Raw genomic sequence first — 16,223 nt, forward strand, 5'->3', positions numbered from 1 at the left:
TGAAGAATTTAATACAGAATTGAACTCTTCAGGAAACGAGCTTTTTTCTCTATGAAATAATTTGGATTTATTTTTCAGTTAAGTTAGTAAACTCTTATTAAGCACATTCTCATTTAAGGGACTATATATATATTTTTTTTTTATTGATGTTTTAATAGTTTATAACATTGTGAAATTTTGGGTTGTAAATTTTTGTTTGTCCATCACCATATATATGTCTCCCTTCACCCCTTGTGCCCACCCCCCTACCCCCATTGCCCCTGGTAACCACAATACAGTTTTCTCTGTCCATGTGTTGGTTTACATTCCACATATGAGTGAGATCATACGTGTTTGTCTTTCTCTTTCTGGCTTATTTCGCTTAACATAATACCCTCCAGGCCCATCCATGTTGTTGCAAATGGGACGATTTTGTTTTTTTATGGCTGAGTAGTATTCCATTGTATATATATACCACATCTTCTTGATCCAATCATCAGTTGAGGGACACTTGGGTTGCTTTCACTTGGCTATGGTGAATAATGCTGCAATGAACATAGGGGTACATAAGCCTCTTTGGATTGTTGATTTCAGGTTTGTTGGATAGATTCCCAGCAGTGGGATGGCTGGGTCATAGGGCATCTCTATTTTTAATTCTTTGAGGAATCTCCATACCTTTTTCCATAGAGGCTGCACCAGTTTGCATTCCCACCAGCTGTGTATGAGGGTTCCTGTTTCTCCACATCCTCTCCAACATTTGTTGTTTTTTGTCTTGGTGATTATAGCCATTCTAATGGGCGTGAGGTGATACCTTAGTGTGGTTTTGATTTGCATTTCCCTGGTGATTAGTGATGTTGAGCATCTTTTCATGTGTCTATTGGCCATCTGTATATCTTCTTTGGAGAAGTGTCTGTTCATTTCCTCTGCTAAGGGACTATATTTTAAAGAAGAAAAAGCAGCTTAAAGTCTTCCTGCAAAAATAAGCTTCCCACTTTTGTCTGGCGTGATGGCCCTTGGACTGGAACAGACAGTTACAGATGTGCTCTCACGTCTGAGAGATAAGAACACTGGGTTGTGTTGTGGTGACTTTCCCCCCTCTCATAATCTTTCACGGAAAAAAAACATAAGTGGAAGCTTTTATTTTCAAACACTCTACCCTATTGTGCTTCCCAAAGGATTTAGGACCTTGCAAGATTCTGAAATTTACCTGTGGGTGGCCGTGTCCCCATCCCTGGCTTCTCTCCTTTGAGAACCTTTCAAACGTTGCAGGATGCGTGTGGCAGTTGTCTTGTTTGTTTTTCAGGTGAGGAAGGTTTGCCCTGAGCTAACATCCACTGCCGATCTTCCTCTTTTTGTATGTGAGCGGCCACCACAGCATGGCTACTGACAGACGAGTGGTCTGCGCCCAGGAACTGAACCCGGGCCGCTGAAGCGGAGCGTGCTGAACTTAACCACTAGGCCACCAGGGCTGGCCCAGCGTGTGGCAGTCTTTGATGGCACCCAGGGGACTAAAATTGAATTTGAAAGTGACAGTAGCCAAGGATTCTCTTAATATTTGAGGAAAACAGTTTAAATATTTGCTATTTTTATAGATTCTTGTAATAGGGTTTGAATGCTGGCAGCTGTCCTTGTGCTACTTTACTTAAAAAAATAAAACATTGGTTTAAAAACTACCAATGCTTGGAGGCTAACAGGCTGATGGTTGAAGAAGGTGGGAGGGAGAGGTCTGGGAGGGGATGGGCATGCGCCAGAGGTGGTGGCATCTTCTTAGGGAAATGACCAACCCAGTCTCCTGTTACCAGGCCCCCTTTCCTCAGTCCCAGTGAGCTTTACAGGCCTGGTCTTGACTCTTTCAAATGTGGGCCTTGACGTTGGCATGAAGCTGTATAGGTAGAAACCCTTCAAGGTCTTCGGTCATCTACCCTAGGTTCTGGTTCATAATGATTCCCATAAAGCCCTCATAGGGCTTTTGTCGTGAGAGGGTGTGTGTGGGGTCATATCTGCTGACACCTGCAGAGCAGGCAGGGGTTGGTGAGGCTGGCCCTTCGGACTTTTCTTTTCCTTCTGCTTTTCCTGACTCGCAATTGGTTGATTTATTCAAGTTCTATCTTTTCTGCCCTTCCCTTCTTCGTTTCGTGCTGTCTTTTGCCTGATCACCCGTGGGAGGCATCATAGTAAAGAACTTGAGTTCTGGAGGTAGAAAAGTCTGGGTTCAAGTCCTTGCTGCTCCATTTACCACCTGAGTGAGCTTGGGCACTTGCATAATTGTGTCAAGTCTCAGTTTCTGCCCCCAGGAAACAGGGGAAATAATAGACCCTACCTCAGTGCAGTGGCTGTCAGGATTACATGAGATAATGCATGTAAAGTGCCTAATGAATGTTAGATGGAAACAAGGAATGTAAAGTCCTGATAGTCACTGGCACCTGGAGAGAACGAACTAAAGGTGCGTGTGGTGGTTCATTTCTTTGCTTTTAGGCGTAATAGCTACCCATCTGGATTTCTAGTTAATGTTTTCCAACCTCCCCACCCCACCCTCACCCCAGGTAGGCAGCACCTTAATTACTGACTTTCTGTTTGGTTTATCCCATTTACCTTCCTCTTCTTCCCCCACCAGAATATCCCTTGGTGAAGGGGATGAGGTCTCCCACGGAAGGTGTAGCTCATGCCCACAGAGTTCAGTATTTCTCTTCTGGGCCTTTGGACTTGGGGCTCTGGCTTCCAGGGCAAGAGCAGTGGGTGGACCCTGCCTGCCGCAGATGAGTGGCCAGATTCCTGCTTGTGCTTGAATTCAGACTCCCAGTGCAGACTGCAAAAGGCCGTTTCCAAGATGTGACGAGCCTATGCTTTTTCTGCTTGTCAATAATAAAATTAGACTGTAGTGTATTTTCATGTGTCTTTGAAACAGAACAGGGTTCCTGGACGGTCAGCTGGGAGGGTGCCTGCAAATTCCACAGGCTGGCCTGTGGTGTGGGGGGAGGGCAGAATGCGCCATGCGTAGTAGGCTATTGACAGATATCAAATGAATGAATGAAAGGTGGATGTGAATCATAGCTTTGAAGAAATATTAACAAATGAAGAAAAAACCTATTGCACAGGCTGGAGAAGGAGGTATGCCATAATTGCTGCTTATGGCACCTAATGGCCGCCTGCTGCCCGAGGCCTAGGCTGCAGCACGTCTGTCTCAATGGCGTATCTGGTGTCTTACGCTGATGCGATTATAGTGCCTCCTAAGCAGACAGCTAGTTCTCTTAATTTATGCTTTTAAATTATGGCCAGAGGAAAACTGTTTTCAAATATACCATATATCTATTTAGTGACTGTTTATTTTTTTGTGTTAAAAAGATTGGCCAGATGCGAATGACTGATAAGTTCCCCCAGTACTTTCGTAGTTCTCGAGAACCCTGTCCCGTATGTTATCTTCATTCAGCCCCTGCAGTACAGCTCTTGGGTAGTAGGCTGGGCAGGTATCACTCTCCTTTTACAGATCAAACAACTTCTCACTTGAGCGTTAAGTGGTCTGCCCAAAGCTACATCCCTGGAAGTGTTCAAATCCAGATCTTTCCGCTCTTTAGTCTGCCCGCCTTTGCACTATACAGTGTTGTGTCTGGATTCTTAATATCTTGTATTGATGCCCACATTGTGTAATTCAGTCTGGAAATGCCTCCAGATTGTGAAGGCCAGAAGTCAGATTGCCATCCGATAAAGACTTTGTAGTGTTTCAACTGATTTAGTACTCGTTCCACGAGGTAAAAGAAAGTATAACCAACCTATATGAGATGAAAAAAATCCATGACGTTCATTCCAGTATTGTGTATCACAGTGCAAATTTTCTGGAGTGATGGTGTGATTGGTGTTTTCCCACATTATTTTCAGTCGGGGGCTGTAATCTGAGTGTCTTAAATGTGTCTGATGCAGAAAAATTTCGGGAAGCTAAAACCTGCCATTATGTTTGTTTCCCTCCGCTTCCACCGTTTGGCTTGATGACCCAGCCTCACCTGCCATGCTGGTGTTGTGCTCGGTGGGACGTCCCGCTTCCAGCTTTCCTGTGAACGTGTTTGTATTTGCAGTTCCTATGCTGGACTCACCCTCCTCCGATCTTCTGTGTGGAAGGCCCGTTTCTTTCTATACGCACCAAAGCCCTGATTAGACTGCTTAAATGGAAGACGCCATAATACACGCCCTCTCCTTCCATTCTCATTGAGATTGCTGAAAAAATATCAGAGGTTGTGTGTGAGGCTCGTGCCCAATAGTCTCTTCTACTCTCTGTATAAATTTTGGTAATTTTTTTTCATTCCCTTTACTTTTTGCTTGTGATTTTGGTATTTTATAAACATCTCTAAAGCTTCAAATCATGATACATGATGTAGGTTGAATTAACTTAACCTGCTGAGCAGTTTTCTTGTAGGCCGGATAGTTTCTTTATTTCTATTCCCTCTTTGTGTCTAAGCCTAGAGCTGGTGCTCATCAGATGGTGATTTCACGGGCCACATAATTATTTTATTCCAAACATAAGTGGGCTGGCTGTGTGCTTCCCAAAGACAAGGACCACATCCTTGTCCATGGGACCTGGCATATAGTAGTGGTTTCACTCACTACTGAATGACTTAGATGTACAAATTGAGACCTCCGTGAATATATATGTGGCTTTGGAAATCAGAGTAGAACTTATTTTAATGAATTAGGTTTATGTGAATTAAAAAATTTAGTTATTAATAAATTTACAGTGTTGAATACATTTCAGTGGCTCTACTCAGTAGTTATGAAACATTGCTAAACCCTACAAAGTAGTACTTCTGAAAACTTGTGTTTAAAAATATCATTTGCTTCTGGATTATTGTCTCCATCATGATCTAGCTCTGATATTTTGCTCAATGTTTAAGGCTGTATCTTGGTTTAGCAGCAAGTAATGAGGATTAAAAATAACTTGTAAAAGTCACAAACATTATTTTGTTGTTGTTCTGGTTCACTGATGAAATGTTTTAGCTAGTACATCTTAAGTGCTGATTGGGAAGACAGTGGTATAAGAAGGAGGCATAAGTATGTATTTTGGTAACCACTTAATTATTTAAAGTAGCAGATCTCAACCTTGACTTTGCATTAGAATCACTTGGGAATCTTTAGAAAAGATTGATGCTTGGGCCCCACCCCAAATTCTGTCTTAATTGTTCTGAGGAGGGCCTTGACTGCAACTTGGGGTGTGTGTGTGTGTGTGTGTGTGTGAGTGACAGAGAGAGAGAGGTGAGAGAGAGGGAGACAGGGACAGATACCATTAACCCCCGGAAGTACCATCACCTTTCATTCTCTCCCCATCACGTTCCCTTCCCCCGCTCAGGTGTTATGCTGACTTTATAGTTACCATTTGCTTGCTTTTCTTTATAGCTTTACCACCTATGTACCCCAAATAACATGGTTTAGTGTTTGTTTTTTTAAATTCATATTAATTGAAAAATATTCTCTGTATTCTTTTGTGACTTCCTGTCCTCCACATGATATTTCTTAGTTTCTTCTATGTGAGTCTATAATTCACTTTTATTGTTGTTAGAATACTAGTGTATGATTACACTGCAGTTTGTTCTATTGTTGATGGACATGAAGCTGACATCTATTTTTGACCGTTTTACCTTTGGGGGTGTGTTTCCTGGCGCACACAGCACAGTCCTCAGTAGGGTTTAGGTGTGGGAGTGAGATTGCTCAGTCAGAAGACGTTAGTTTCTTCCTATTCTTTAGACGATGCCACTGTGTTTTCCAAAGAGGTCGTTGCAGCTGACATTTCCTCTAGCGGTGAACGTGAGTTCCTGAGGGCTGGGTAATTTACTTTTCAGTCTCCAACATGAATTTTCTGCTGGTTGAGAGGCATCGTCAGACCTTGTATGGGTATGATAATGGTTCCTGAGTCCTTACTGGACTGAGCAGTAAATGAAATCACGTTACTTTGGTAACAGCCACTCTGGCCATCCCTGCTCTTGTGCCTAAGGTGCTCTGGAAGGTCTCTTGGTGTGCTTGCTTTCACGGATCCTTGATCGCCAGAAAGTCAGTGCAGGGAGGAATACTCTTAGGACTGTGGGTCTTTGATATGACAGTCTCATTTTCCAGGCAGAGAAACTGAGGCCTGGCAGAGTGAAGGGCAGGGACTTTGAGCCTCCTCCCTGCCTGGGGCAGAGGAGCCTCCCTTTATGCTCTAATGCGAATGTCCAGTGAAGGATGCAGCCTGCTGGTTCCCTGTTGTGATCTTGTTCCTAGGATGTGACCTGTCATACCGTTTAATGTTTGCCATTAGCGCAATTCTTAGTAATTCTGTTTTAGTGACATCAGTTCAAATAACTCCAGGCGCCAACTGAACAGGAAGTGCCATATTTATTTAGTAAAGAAAGATTTCATTTCCATTAAACACCCCCACCTGCCAAATTGTATAACGCCTGTCCACAGCTTGTTTTCCTGACTGCTGGTAAGACTCTGAAACTCGCCAACAAGCAGAATTATTTATATATGTCATGATGTTTCCTATTTCAAGCTGTTTGCCTTAGTCTGGGCTCTGAACGTTTATACTGAATGAGAAAGCTCTCTCTCAAAATGTGTTGGTCAGCTTTCTGTTTGTTTTCTTCAAACATGGGGACATCCTCTCTTCCCCTGCCTCCCCGCCTCCCCAGGAAGCGGTAGGTTTGCAGGGAGGGATAGTGTCGACAGGGAGCCAGCCGTCCAGTCGCACATGTTTGCTGTCCTCTCCATTGAGCAAGACGTGCGGATGGAGCCAGGAAGGAGGGGACAGGGAGCTGGGTGAGGAGAGCAGGCCTGGAGAGCTGTCCTGGTGGAGGAGACAGCTTCTCCCCAACTCACACTGTCTGTCGGGTGGAAGACAGTGAACTACACCCCAGGTTTGAGGGTATTTAGGGCATTGCCACAGGCACGGTAGGGAGTACCATTTAAATGCTTGACACCGTACTTGCCTTTATCAATGGTATAAATAAAGGGAACCAAAAGGTTTAGATGTTCACTTTTGGTCCTATTTTTCTTGTAAGAAAATTATGTCCCGTATAACCCCAGGACATTTCTCACTAGATTCAGATTGGGATCTGTGACTTAGAAATTAAGTGCTGGTGTGGCTGGTTACAGCCTGATGCTAACGGGCATGTTGGAGAGTGCGCATGTGCGTGTGTGTGTTTTGTTATCTGATCCTAACAAGTCTCTTCTTGATTATTATTTAAGAAGGAAGAAGATGGAAATGTTATCAAACATGCCTTATTGGGAATCTGTTAAGAATAAAAGCCCTACTTTTTAATAAATTGAGTTTAAAGGTCAAAAAACTAAAGATAAAGGATAAAATAATTAAAGATGAGTTCTTTAATAACCAAAAACTTGTTTACAGATATCAAGTATATTAAACAAATGTCTGGCGGGGGTACACCCCCTTATCTGTTTTTAGATTTTCTGGCAGTTCAGATGTCATTTTCCTGGTTGGGGGAATGGGGTCTGTGCTGTGTCACACAGATGGATGGTGGAGCAAATACACGGTGAAGTCAGTGGCATTTCCCTGGGAGGGCTAATTTATGTATTTGAAATATAGACCTTGTGTTCATCGTTCATTGATCTAGATATGGAAATAGCAGTGTAAACTAATTAAAAATGTAAACTAAGCAGTTTTCTTTTGCGTCCATGTTCAGTGGAGTATTTCCTTCTAATTTGTTTCAAATGAGAGCTTTGTTGAATGCTGGCTTCCCAAATATCATTACCACACCCTGCTGATGAGACAAGGCTGAGAGTATGGCCTGCTGTGGTAAGGGAGAACACCTCCACAGACTCTTAGCAGCATTTGGAGGGGAGAAGGCAAGGCTGGAATTTATTGAGAACTTGAAGTTTGGCTTAATAAGTGTCTTTTAATGCAGGAGAGGAGTGATGGGGGATGGTGGGCAGGGAGGGGAGCTTGATTAGGATTGGGTAAGGATCATGATAAAATAATTAAACATTGGTTTTAGGGCTTCTACTGTCTGTTGATGCTTCCTATTGAAGAATTGATGGGTCTTGAAGGAAGTTCCTATAATGGACAGTCATTCATTTGCCTGGGCAAGAGTCTTTTGGAAAGTGAACTTATGCTAATGAAGACAATGGAATAGTAAAATCATATTAATGTAAACAGTAAGCTGTGTGAAGTAGGTAGTTGTTGTCTTCAGTGTCCAAGCTGTGTGGGAGTACATAGTTTCTGTTCTCAGATTTTAGTCAAGAGGGATCAGAGGCAGAACTAAGTGTGATAGATGCTCCAAATGGCAGCTACAGTCCTGTGTTAAAAGCTGACTTTCATGGGTCCTCACCAGGGAGAGAGCAGTTGGTCATTTATTCATTCACTCAATAAGCCAATGTTTATGGAGCGCTGTGTGAGGATGGAAGGTCCCTACCCTCTCGGCCTCGCATTCCCGTGGGTGCAGCATTGTCTGGGTCTCTTTCACATCACAAATAGTCAATAACATTACTTAACTGGAGAGTATGTAACTTAAATTCTCACTGCATGCTTGTTGCAACAGATCTTGATTGTTAGATTTTCATGTTCAGTTTAAGATTAGGCTTGTTTTACGGCGTGTCTGTGGAGTTCATGGGCCTAGATTTTTTTAATGTAGGCAAATTTCTTCTTTTACATATATCCAATGTAATGTTGATCATGGGCTAGCTGTGTTCCAGGCACTGGGTTGTTGCGGTAGAAATACAGGTGTATAAACTCTATACGACCTAGGCAATTTAAACATACACAAATAATTGAGACTTTAACAGTCAGTTGCCACTCCACTCCACAATACTGAATGCCTTCAGTTTGCCAGATAGTATGCTAGGTGTCAGCAGTAAAAAACTTCAAGGGGCTGTAAGATGATATAGTCAGGAAACAACCAGAATGTAGAGTGGTGGACACCGCAGTGAAAATCCTGACAGACCAACTCAGAGCCCTTTGTCAGGGCACACGAAAAGGCACAGGCCGAGCTTTCTAAGCTATGCCTTGGGGTGGCTTTGGCAACACTGAAATAGTCCCAGGGATATAATAGATGAATGAGATCACCACCGTGAAGTTGGAAAAGACCATGGCCTCAAGTTTCTAGACGTGTGAAGCCCATTTCTGTCCCAGCTTCTCATCGGGGAGGAGCATCTCTGAGGATGAAGGGTGGGAACAGAGGCTCCTTGACGGTCTTAGCCTGCCCTGCTGGAGTGGCAGCATCTCCTTAAAGGACACCTTAGAAATGGACAGTGTCTGCTTCCAAAGGACGGTCTTGGCACTTGTGTTCCATGGATGACTTTGCTGAACGGGAGTGAAAGGTGGTGCGAACTTGCACCACGGTGGGTGGAAAGGGCGTTGTACCAGCAATGAGTGGGCCTGGCTGTAGCACCTACGGCCGCCTGACCTTGGACAAATCACTTCACCTTTTCACATCTGTAAAATGAGGTGTTTGGATTAGATGCTTTCCTTCCAGCTTCGACATTCTTATATGTCTAAATACATGGTCTCTGAGATAAAATGTATAAAACAAACTTTGTAAAAGGAGGAGCTAATATCATACGTTTTTCTTTCTTTCCAGTTTTTCTACACAGAGAGTCTCTCCTACATCTGGCTGTGAGATGGGGTCTGGCTAAGCTTTCCCAGTTCCTCTTGTGTCTCCCCGGGGGAGTCCAGGCCTTGGCTTTACCCAATGAAGAGGGTGCCACGCCGTTAGACTTAGCTTTACGTGGCGGACACTCGAAGCTGGTTGAAGACATCACAAAGTGAGTTTGCTACTTGATAGTTTCTCTCTTAATCTGTTTCTATAAAGTCGGCCAAGCATTATGGAAAAATGGAAGTAACCAAACCACGAGCTAATGTTGGCTTATGTTTTACCGTTAGTTCCCATATATAAAGTACAGATATACGTACAGTACATAAACAGATATACAGATATATTTGATATTAACATTTCATGGGGGAGAAGGAGTTAGGGAAAACATGTCTCAAAAGGCTTCATAGGGGCTATAAGAAGAAAAAAGGTTGGGAAACTTGTAGCCTGACCCCTACTTATTTTTCAGGTTTTAGTTTAAATGTCATTTCTTCAGAGAGGCCTTCTTCTATGTTATGGTCTTTTATGATTATGATTAATTCACAATAGTGATTTTGATTAAAATTATGATTCACAATATTAATCTTAATTTAGAATTTTATATATATAGTGACCATCTGTTTCATATGTCTCCCTCCTAAATCATCTGAGGGCTGAAACTATTTCTGTTTTACCCATTACAGTATTTCTAGGGGGGCGTTCAGCAGATGACGTTCCTTGAAAGAATATAAAGTTTTGTTGAATCAGTGAGTAACAAACCGTAAGATACCATGTAGCTCATGGTTATTAGGATCTAGTGAAATAATGTAAAGCAAGTAATTTGTCAACTGTAAAGTTCTCTATGTTGATGATATCAACACTTTCAATGAATAATGAATGTATTGTTTGTTACTTGGAATGGTTCAGATTGGTCATTATTCTTCTGAAAGGAGGATTCATATATAGTGATTTTCTTGACAACATGTGGAAAAAAATAGATAAATGGGAAAGTACATTGAACATTACAAAATACTACATAAATATTAAGGATTGTCAGAGCATTGTTACATGGTGTGTCTTAATGGACTGGCTCTTCTTGCTTGGCTCATGGAACTCAGTGTGATTAATTTATGGTTCTATGGTGCATAAGTGGATGTTGGAGCAGAAGTCAGAGCTTTCTGTTTGTTTTTTTCTCATTTGGTCAAATGACCATCAACCAAGAGAATAGCCCATCCAAAAGGAATTGCCCTTTTCTTTGTTCTAATATGACCCTATTTTCTTGGCTAACGGGCAAGGCAGGACTGCTTCCTTTGACTTAGTCATTGTGGATAGTTCCGTATCACACTGAGGTCCTGGAGACTGGCTTCTTCATCTTCTATAGCTTTGTATCTTTCTACTGTCCAAGACCGGAAGATATTATATGTTTTCAAAAGTTTACACCGCTAATAAATCCATTCATGGATGGGATTAGAAATAGACTATAAGCTAAATTCTTACTCTATGATGGAGCTTCCATTTTCTAAATTAATAACAATGATCTTATCACTCAGGCTCAGAGTCCATTCACCTTAGTGGTTTGTTGTTGGCATGGGGAGTTTTCTGGAAGATTCCGGAGTCCCTGCCAGTAATTAGTGTCAAGAGTTTGAGATGCCCTAAATCTTAGAGTACAAGTTTGGGATGTTTATGGATCTCTTTTTGTCACTCCATATGATGAAGATGACATTTATTTGATTGGAAGTATGCTATATTTTTGTAAAACAAACATTCATTAACGAAATTAGGCCATAGAAGAAGACGAAAGAGGCATTGAGCTAGTTCTGTGAAGTGGGGAATCTGGGAGCAATTTGTGGGATGTGACAGCGTGCTGAGTTAGCTGTTGTCTGCGGCACTGACGTTTTCCTCCTGGGGCTTCTTTACTGTTGCTGTTGCATGACCTTATAAGTCATCCAGAATATTGTGTCACCAACCACGAAGCCTACATATAGCTAATAAATGTGCAATTGTTCTTAGCCAAAACAGAACAGAAAATAAGCTTATGAGTTTGGGAATATTGTTCCTTTGTTTACGAGTGTATTCAAGACTACCACATGATCAAATTTATGCATGTTTTAATTTACATGAGAAAATGATTTACAGCAGTGGACCAGCGTGTTAGGAATATCTCACTTGTTTGTGACATCCAAACCTCAGCACTTCCCTGGAGATCATATCTGTTTTCCATTGTAATCACCTAATAAACTGTTGGCTGCCAGCTAATTTGTTCTCCATGTGGCCCCAATAAAGGAAGAGGCATCTTTTCAGATTAAAAGGAGAATGAAATATTAAGGTGAAGTACTGTATTTAAAAGTCAGTAGTTTCATTATTTCTATAAACCTTTGAAGTATGTCATATATGTGAATGGCTTTTCAGTCGACATCTCTAGGTGGAGAAAGAAAGATGGCTTTATTGGGATCTGTTTACTGATCTTAGGTATTGTCACCAGGTGGCTTTCAAGGATGCTTTTGCTGGTTGGATTTGTAAGGTGGGGCACTGAGGGTCCTGGGGTCTCGGGGTGGGTGTCTCTGAAGCTGTGAGTGGTTTTGATTTGTGACGCTTCAGTTTCCAGGGCAGACGTTCCCCGGGCTTCTCCCGCGTGCAGCTCAGCGAAGACGCTGCCCTGCGGTACGTTCACTCATCAGAGACCCTGACCCTGACGCTTCACCACACAGCCGAGCACTTGCTGGAGGCAGACATTAAACTCTTCAGGAAATATTTTTGGGATAGAGCCTTTCTCATGAAGGTTTGTGCTCAGTTATTCTGGTACACAATAACTCACGCCCCTTGAGAGTGCAGGCAGCAATTCGTTTTGGGAACAGTATTTTTGGGGGTAGCGCTCTCTTCTTTTCTAATGGGACCTTGGGGGACATGGCATGGAAACTGTCTACAGCAGTAGAATAAAGATGATTATATAACATTTGGCAGTAGAAAATAATTTGTATAATATTCTTGTTTCCTTTTCGTGAGCCAGCCCCACCAGTGCTGGGTTTTAATGTGCTAATACTGGATATTTTCTAATCTATAATTCTTACCGAAAGCAGTTGCGTTTAAGGTCGTTTGACATGTGTAATATCTACTTGTGGGCTTTTTTGTGGCTTCGATGTAGTTAAGCATTTGTCCCAGGGTGCAGATTCTTCTTGAATGGGACTGGGATTTAAAACCAGCGCTTTCTCAGAGAGATTTTCCCACCTCCCCATGGCCCAAACAGCAGCTTTGAATGCTATTATAGCATGCCTGCCTCAGGGTTTAAAATAGTTCATCTGCATCATTATTATTTTTCTGTGAAATCTGGAAGAATATAAGGAATATTTACATCTTTTAATTATTACGAAGCAGAATGTTATATTGAGTAAAAGGGCTTGAGTCAGTGCAGTTGACGGTGCTCAGGGGGATAATGGATTCAGTCACCAGGTCCTGTGACACCCCCTGCCACCCCGGGTTCTCAGGCACACTCATTGAATAAGGCACAGCTTTCGTGACTGTATAGGCTTTACAGAGTGAACAGTCAGTTTAGAAAACTGATACTGTCATTTATCACAATTTTGGCTTTTGTAAAATGTTTGCTTCATGAAATTAAACTAAAGATTTAGCAAAAGACATTATATATCAAATAAAGATTATTATTGGCTTACTCCATAGAGGATTTTATGTAAACAATTAAAATGAAACCTCTCTTCAGAGTATGAACTACTCTTTGTTGGGTTTTAGGAAATTTAGTGTATAATTTTCTGGCATACGGTATGGTATTTCCTTATGTTGCTTAGGGACACTTGCCCTTTAAAGATACTAAGCCTTCAGCTGCCTCTGTGGCTTCTCACCCAGGCCCCCAGGGGTGGCTGTTCCCTCTGGGCGGAGGGTTGGCCTTGCGAGCAGCATTGCTCAGGATGAGCTCTGCTCCCTGTAGCTCCGTGCAGCAGAGCTCAGCAACACGTGTGTTCCTAGAAGGGACACTCAGGCCACAGCATGGCACCTGGTGACAAAATTCCCAGAAAGGATAGGGCATGCTCTATATGGATCGCAAAAATTATCAGACATTAACTTCACTATAAAATCTTCCAACTTCTTAGATTGGGTTTGTAATTTCTGGTAACACATTTGAGATAATACTGATGACTTGGGGGAAGATTTAGGATGAATAAATCTAGATGCTTCAATAATTTATTGTAGTGAACTTGACAGTAAAAAAGACCAAATGGAGATTGCTTTCCAGTTTCTGAGATATTCATTTTATAGAAAACACTTGCTAAGAGTCAGCTACAGTGGAGGCCTTGTGTTCTGGGTGTCAGCATTGCTTTTTTGTCCTTCTCTCTGGAGGTGTGTGGCTGGGTGGTGAGGAGGGAGACCCGGAAGGGAACAGGGCTGAGATCCTTTACGACGTCCAAAGTCGTTAATTCTTACCTGCCTGACAAAATGTTTCTATAGTATTCTTGAGTTTAAATTTTTTTTGTGGTGCTTCTTACTGGGTTAGATGTTGTTAAATGTAAGCAGGCGGTGATTGTTATGTAAGTTGTCCACACTAGAGCTTTACAATTTGGGGTAACAAATATGAGATTATGTATAGTCATAAAGTACTCATGCTTTATTGCATCTCAGATGTATAAGTCTATTTTTATATGACAGCTGTAGGCAATGACTTTGATCTGAGGGGCTAATTTATTCTCAGTGAACCACAGCCCCTCCTGTCTTGTCAAGGAGGCACCTCCAGTCTCAGGGTTTGAACGTTTTGAGTTATCTAGCCGTCTAGAACAACAACAACAAAACCTTGCTGCAGAAACCTGAGTTTGCTTTGCTGTATGCAAAAGGGGTTCAGGCGATCCCGTTCAGAAGCCTTGCTTGTTTGGAGTTGTAAAGGTCTCATGTTATCACGCTCTGTGACAGCTGACACTGGTGGGCTGATAATTTGTAATAAATATTAAATGTTAAAAAATTACAGGTTGGTGCTAAATATCCAAAATGTAAAGATAGATATTAGGAAATTAAATAGGCAAAATCTTAGCTATACCTTTTAATCATGTTTTAGTTATCTCCTCATAAAAAAGCTTTTTCTGTTAATCAGAATGCTGAGAATTTAGTTCTAGAACTTGTCTAAAATTAATAAGACTGCTAGGAAAGTTAAATGTTCTAAAAGTTGCATCTAAAATTACTCGTGAGAATAAAAATTGTTTTCATATACCCCATTTACCAAAAAAAGGAGTGTTTTCTTATTTCAAGTTTTGTTTTGGAATCAGACACCGGCACTGCCTGATGCCCTCTTCACATAGGCTTGGCAGTTGCCCTGGTTGAATGACGGGGTGTCAGGGTTGAGGCTGACCCCAGGTGAGCATGGGGAGCAGGTGCTGTCCTGGCCTTGAGCCTGCATGGCGGGCTCTCACCCATCCTGGACGCTCAGGCTGCCGTCTCCTCAGTGCACACAGTACACACCTGCTCTGGTCCATCCATCAGGTCCATGGCCGGCCCTAGACAAGAGAATGTTGCGTCCTGGGGGGAAGGCTGGGGGCGTTAACAGCCCTGGAGGGTAGGTGACTGGGTACCTCTTGATCCCTGCCCCTTGGTGGTTTCGTAAATTGTGTATGTTTTCGTGTTCTCTCTGCTCTGGGCTCAGGAAGTAGCCCAAGAAGCAGGCACTTGATGTCCTGAGCTTACTGACATGCCCAGGGGATTCTGGGCTCTGTCCAACGCAGGGTTGCCTGCCCACGTTTGCCCCTGTGTTTGTTTTGGAACATGTGCTGATGAGTCTTGGGCTGTTTTACCATTTGGTGCTTCAACACGTCCTTCTGTTTCTGCACATTTTCACTGGCTGTGGGGAATCCATCTGAAAAGAAAATACAGAGAGCTCCGAGAAGGCAGCTCCTCTCAGGCTCCCCAACCCGGTCTCAGCGGGAGGGCCTGCACCCGCGAGGCCAGCTTGAGCGAGACCCGTGCTCATCCTGAGTTCTCCAGAGATGGTGGTCCCTCCCATCATCTGGGCCCCGAGATCCCTGTGTCTTAGGGTGTGGATTGGGGTAGGTCTAGGTGGGCAGACGGATAAAACGGCAAAACTTCTTTCTGCTTTTCTTGCAAGATTTTTTTTTAACCCTTTTATTTCAAGATTTTCTTTCAACCTTTCTTGCAAGATTTTCTGTTCTCTGTTCTCTTTTTGGTTCATGCATTGCGTTCCTGAGAACCTTCTGGTGGTCATGCCCTGGGGAAGCACTTGAGGCCCAGTGCAGGGATGGTTTTGGCCCCTGCCTTGGCTCCCCTACATCTCGCCCGTCATCCTGAGGTGCTGGCTGCTGTTCTCCCAGCAGCTTTGCCCACGCTCTGTCCAGAGCTCCCAGACCCTGCCTCTAGCCTGCCCCAGCTCCGAGATCCTTGATTGTGGTTTTCATCTTTGTTGCATATCTGAAGCCTCAAATGGTTTTCTGTACTTTTTTTTTTTCTTCCTGTCTTAGGCTCTTGAAGAGCAAGAAGCCAGGCCAGAGGAAAGATTGGATATGCCCTCCAGTGCTGCAGAAACTGAAGAAGGTATGCATGCTCCTTCCCCACTTGAGGGACCCAGACAGTGCTCAGGACTGACTAGTTCACTGGTGGTTGAAGTGCGCGGTGGGCAGAGCAGGAGCCAGGGTCTCGGAGGCAGGATCAGTGCTGTGGGTACAAGGCCCTGGGTCCTCGGACAGCGTCGAACGA

At 43.0% G+C, this 16,223-nt stretch overlaps 1 protein-coding gene across 1 annotated transcript in view; it reads left to right on the top strand.

The window, feature by feature from the left end:
• ARHGEF28 (Rho guanine nucleotide exchange factor 28) overlaps window positions 1-16,223 on the top strand; it is a 298,793-nt gene that overhangs the window by 122,461 nt on the left and 160,109 nt on the right. The window contains exons 5-7 of the mRNA XM_058560657.1: window positions 9,531-9,714; window positions 12,120-12,300; window positions 15,989-16,061. Coding sequence (XP_058416640.1) covers window positions 9,531-9,714; window positions 12,120-12,300; window positions 15,989-16,061 — 438 coding nt within the window. The remainder of the gene's footprint in view (window positions 1-9,530; window positions 9,715-12,119; window positions 12,301-15,988; window positions 16,062-16,223) is intronic.

This window comes from Diceros bicornis, chromosome 1, assembly GCF_020826845.1.
Source record: "Diceros bicornis minor isolate mBicDic1 chromosome 1, mDicBic1.mat.cur, whole genome shotgun sequence".
NCBI lineage: Eukaryota > Metazoa > Chordata > Mammalia > Perissodactyla > Rhinocerotidae > Diceros > Diceros bicornis.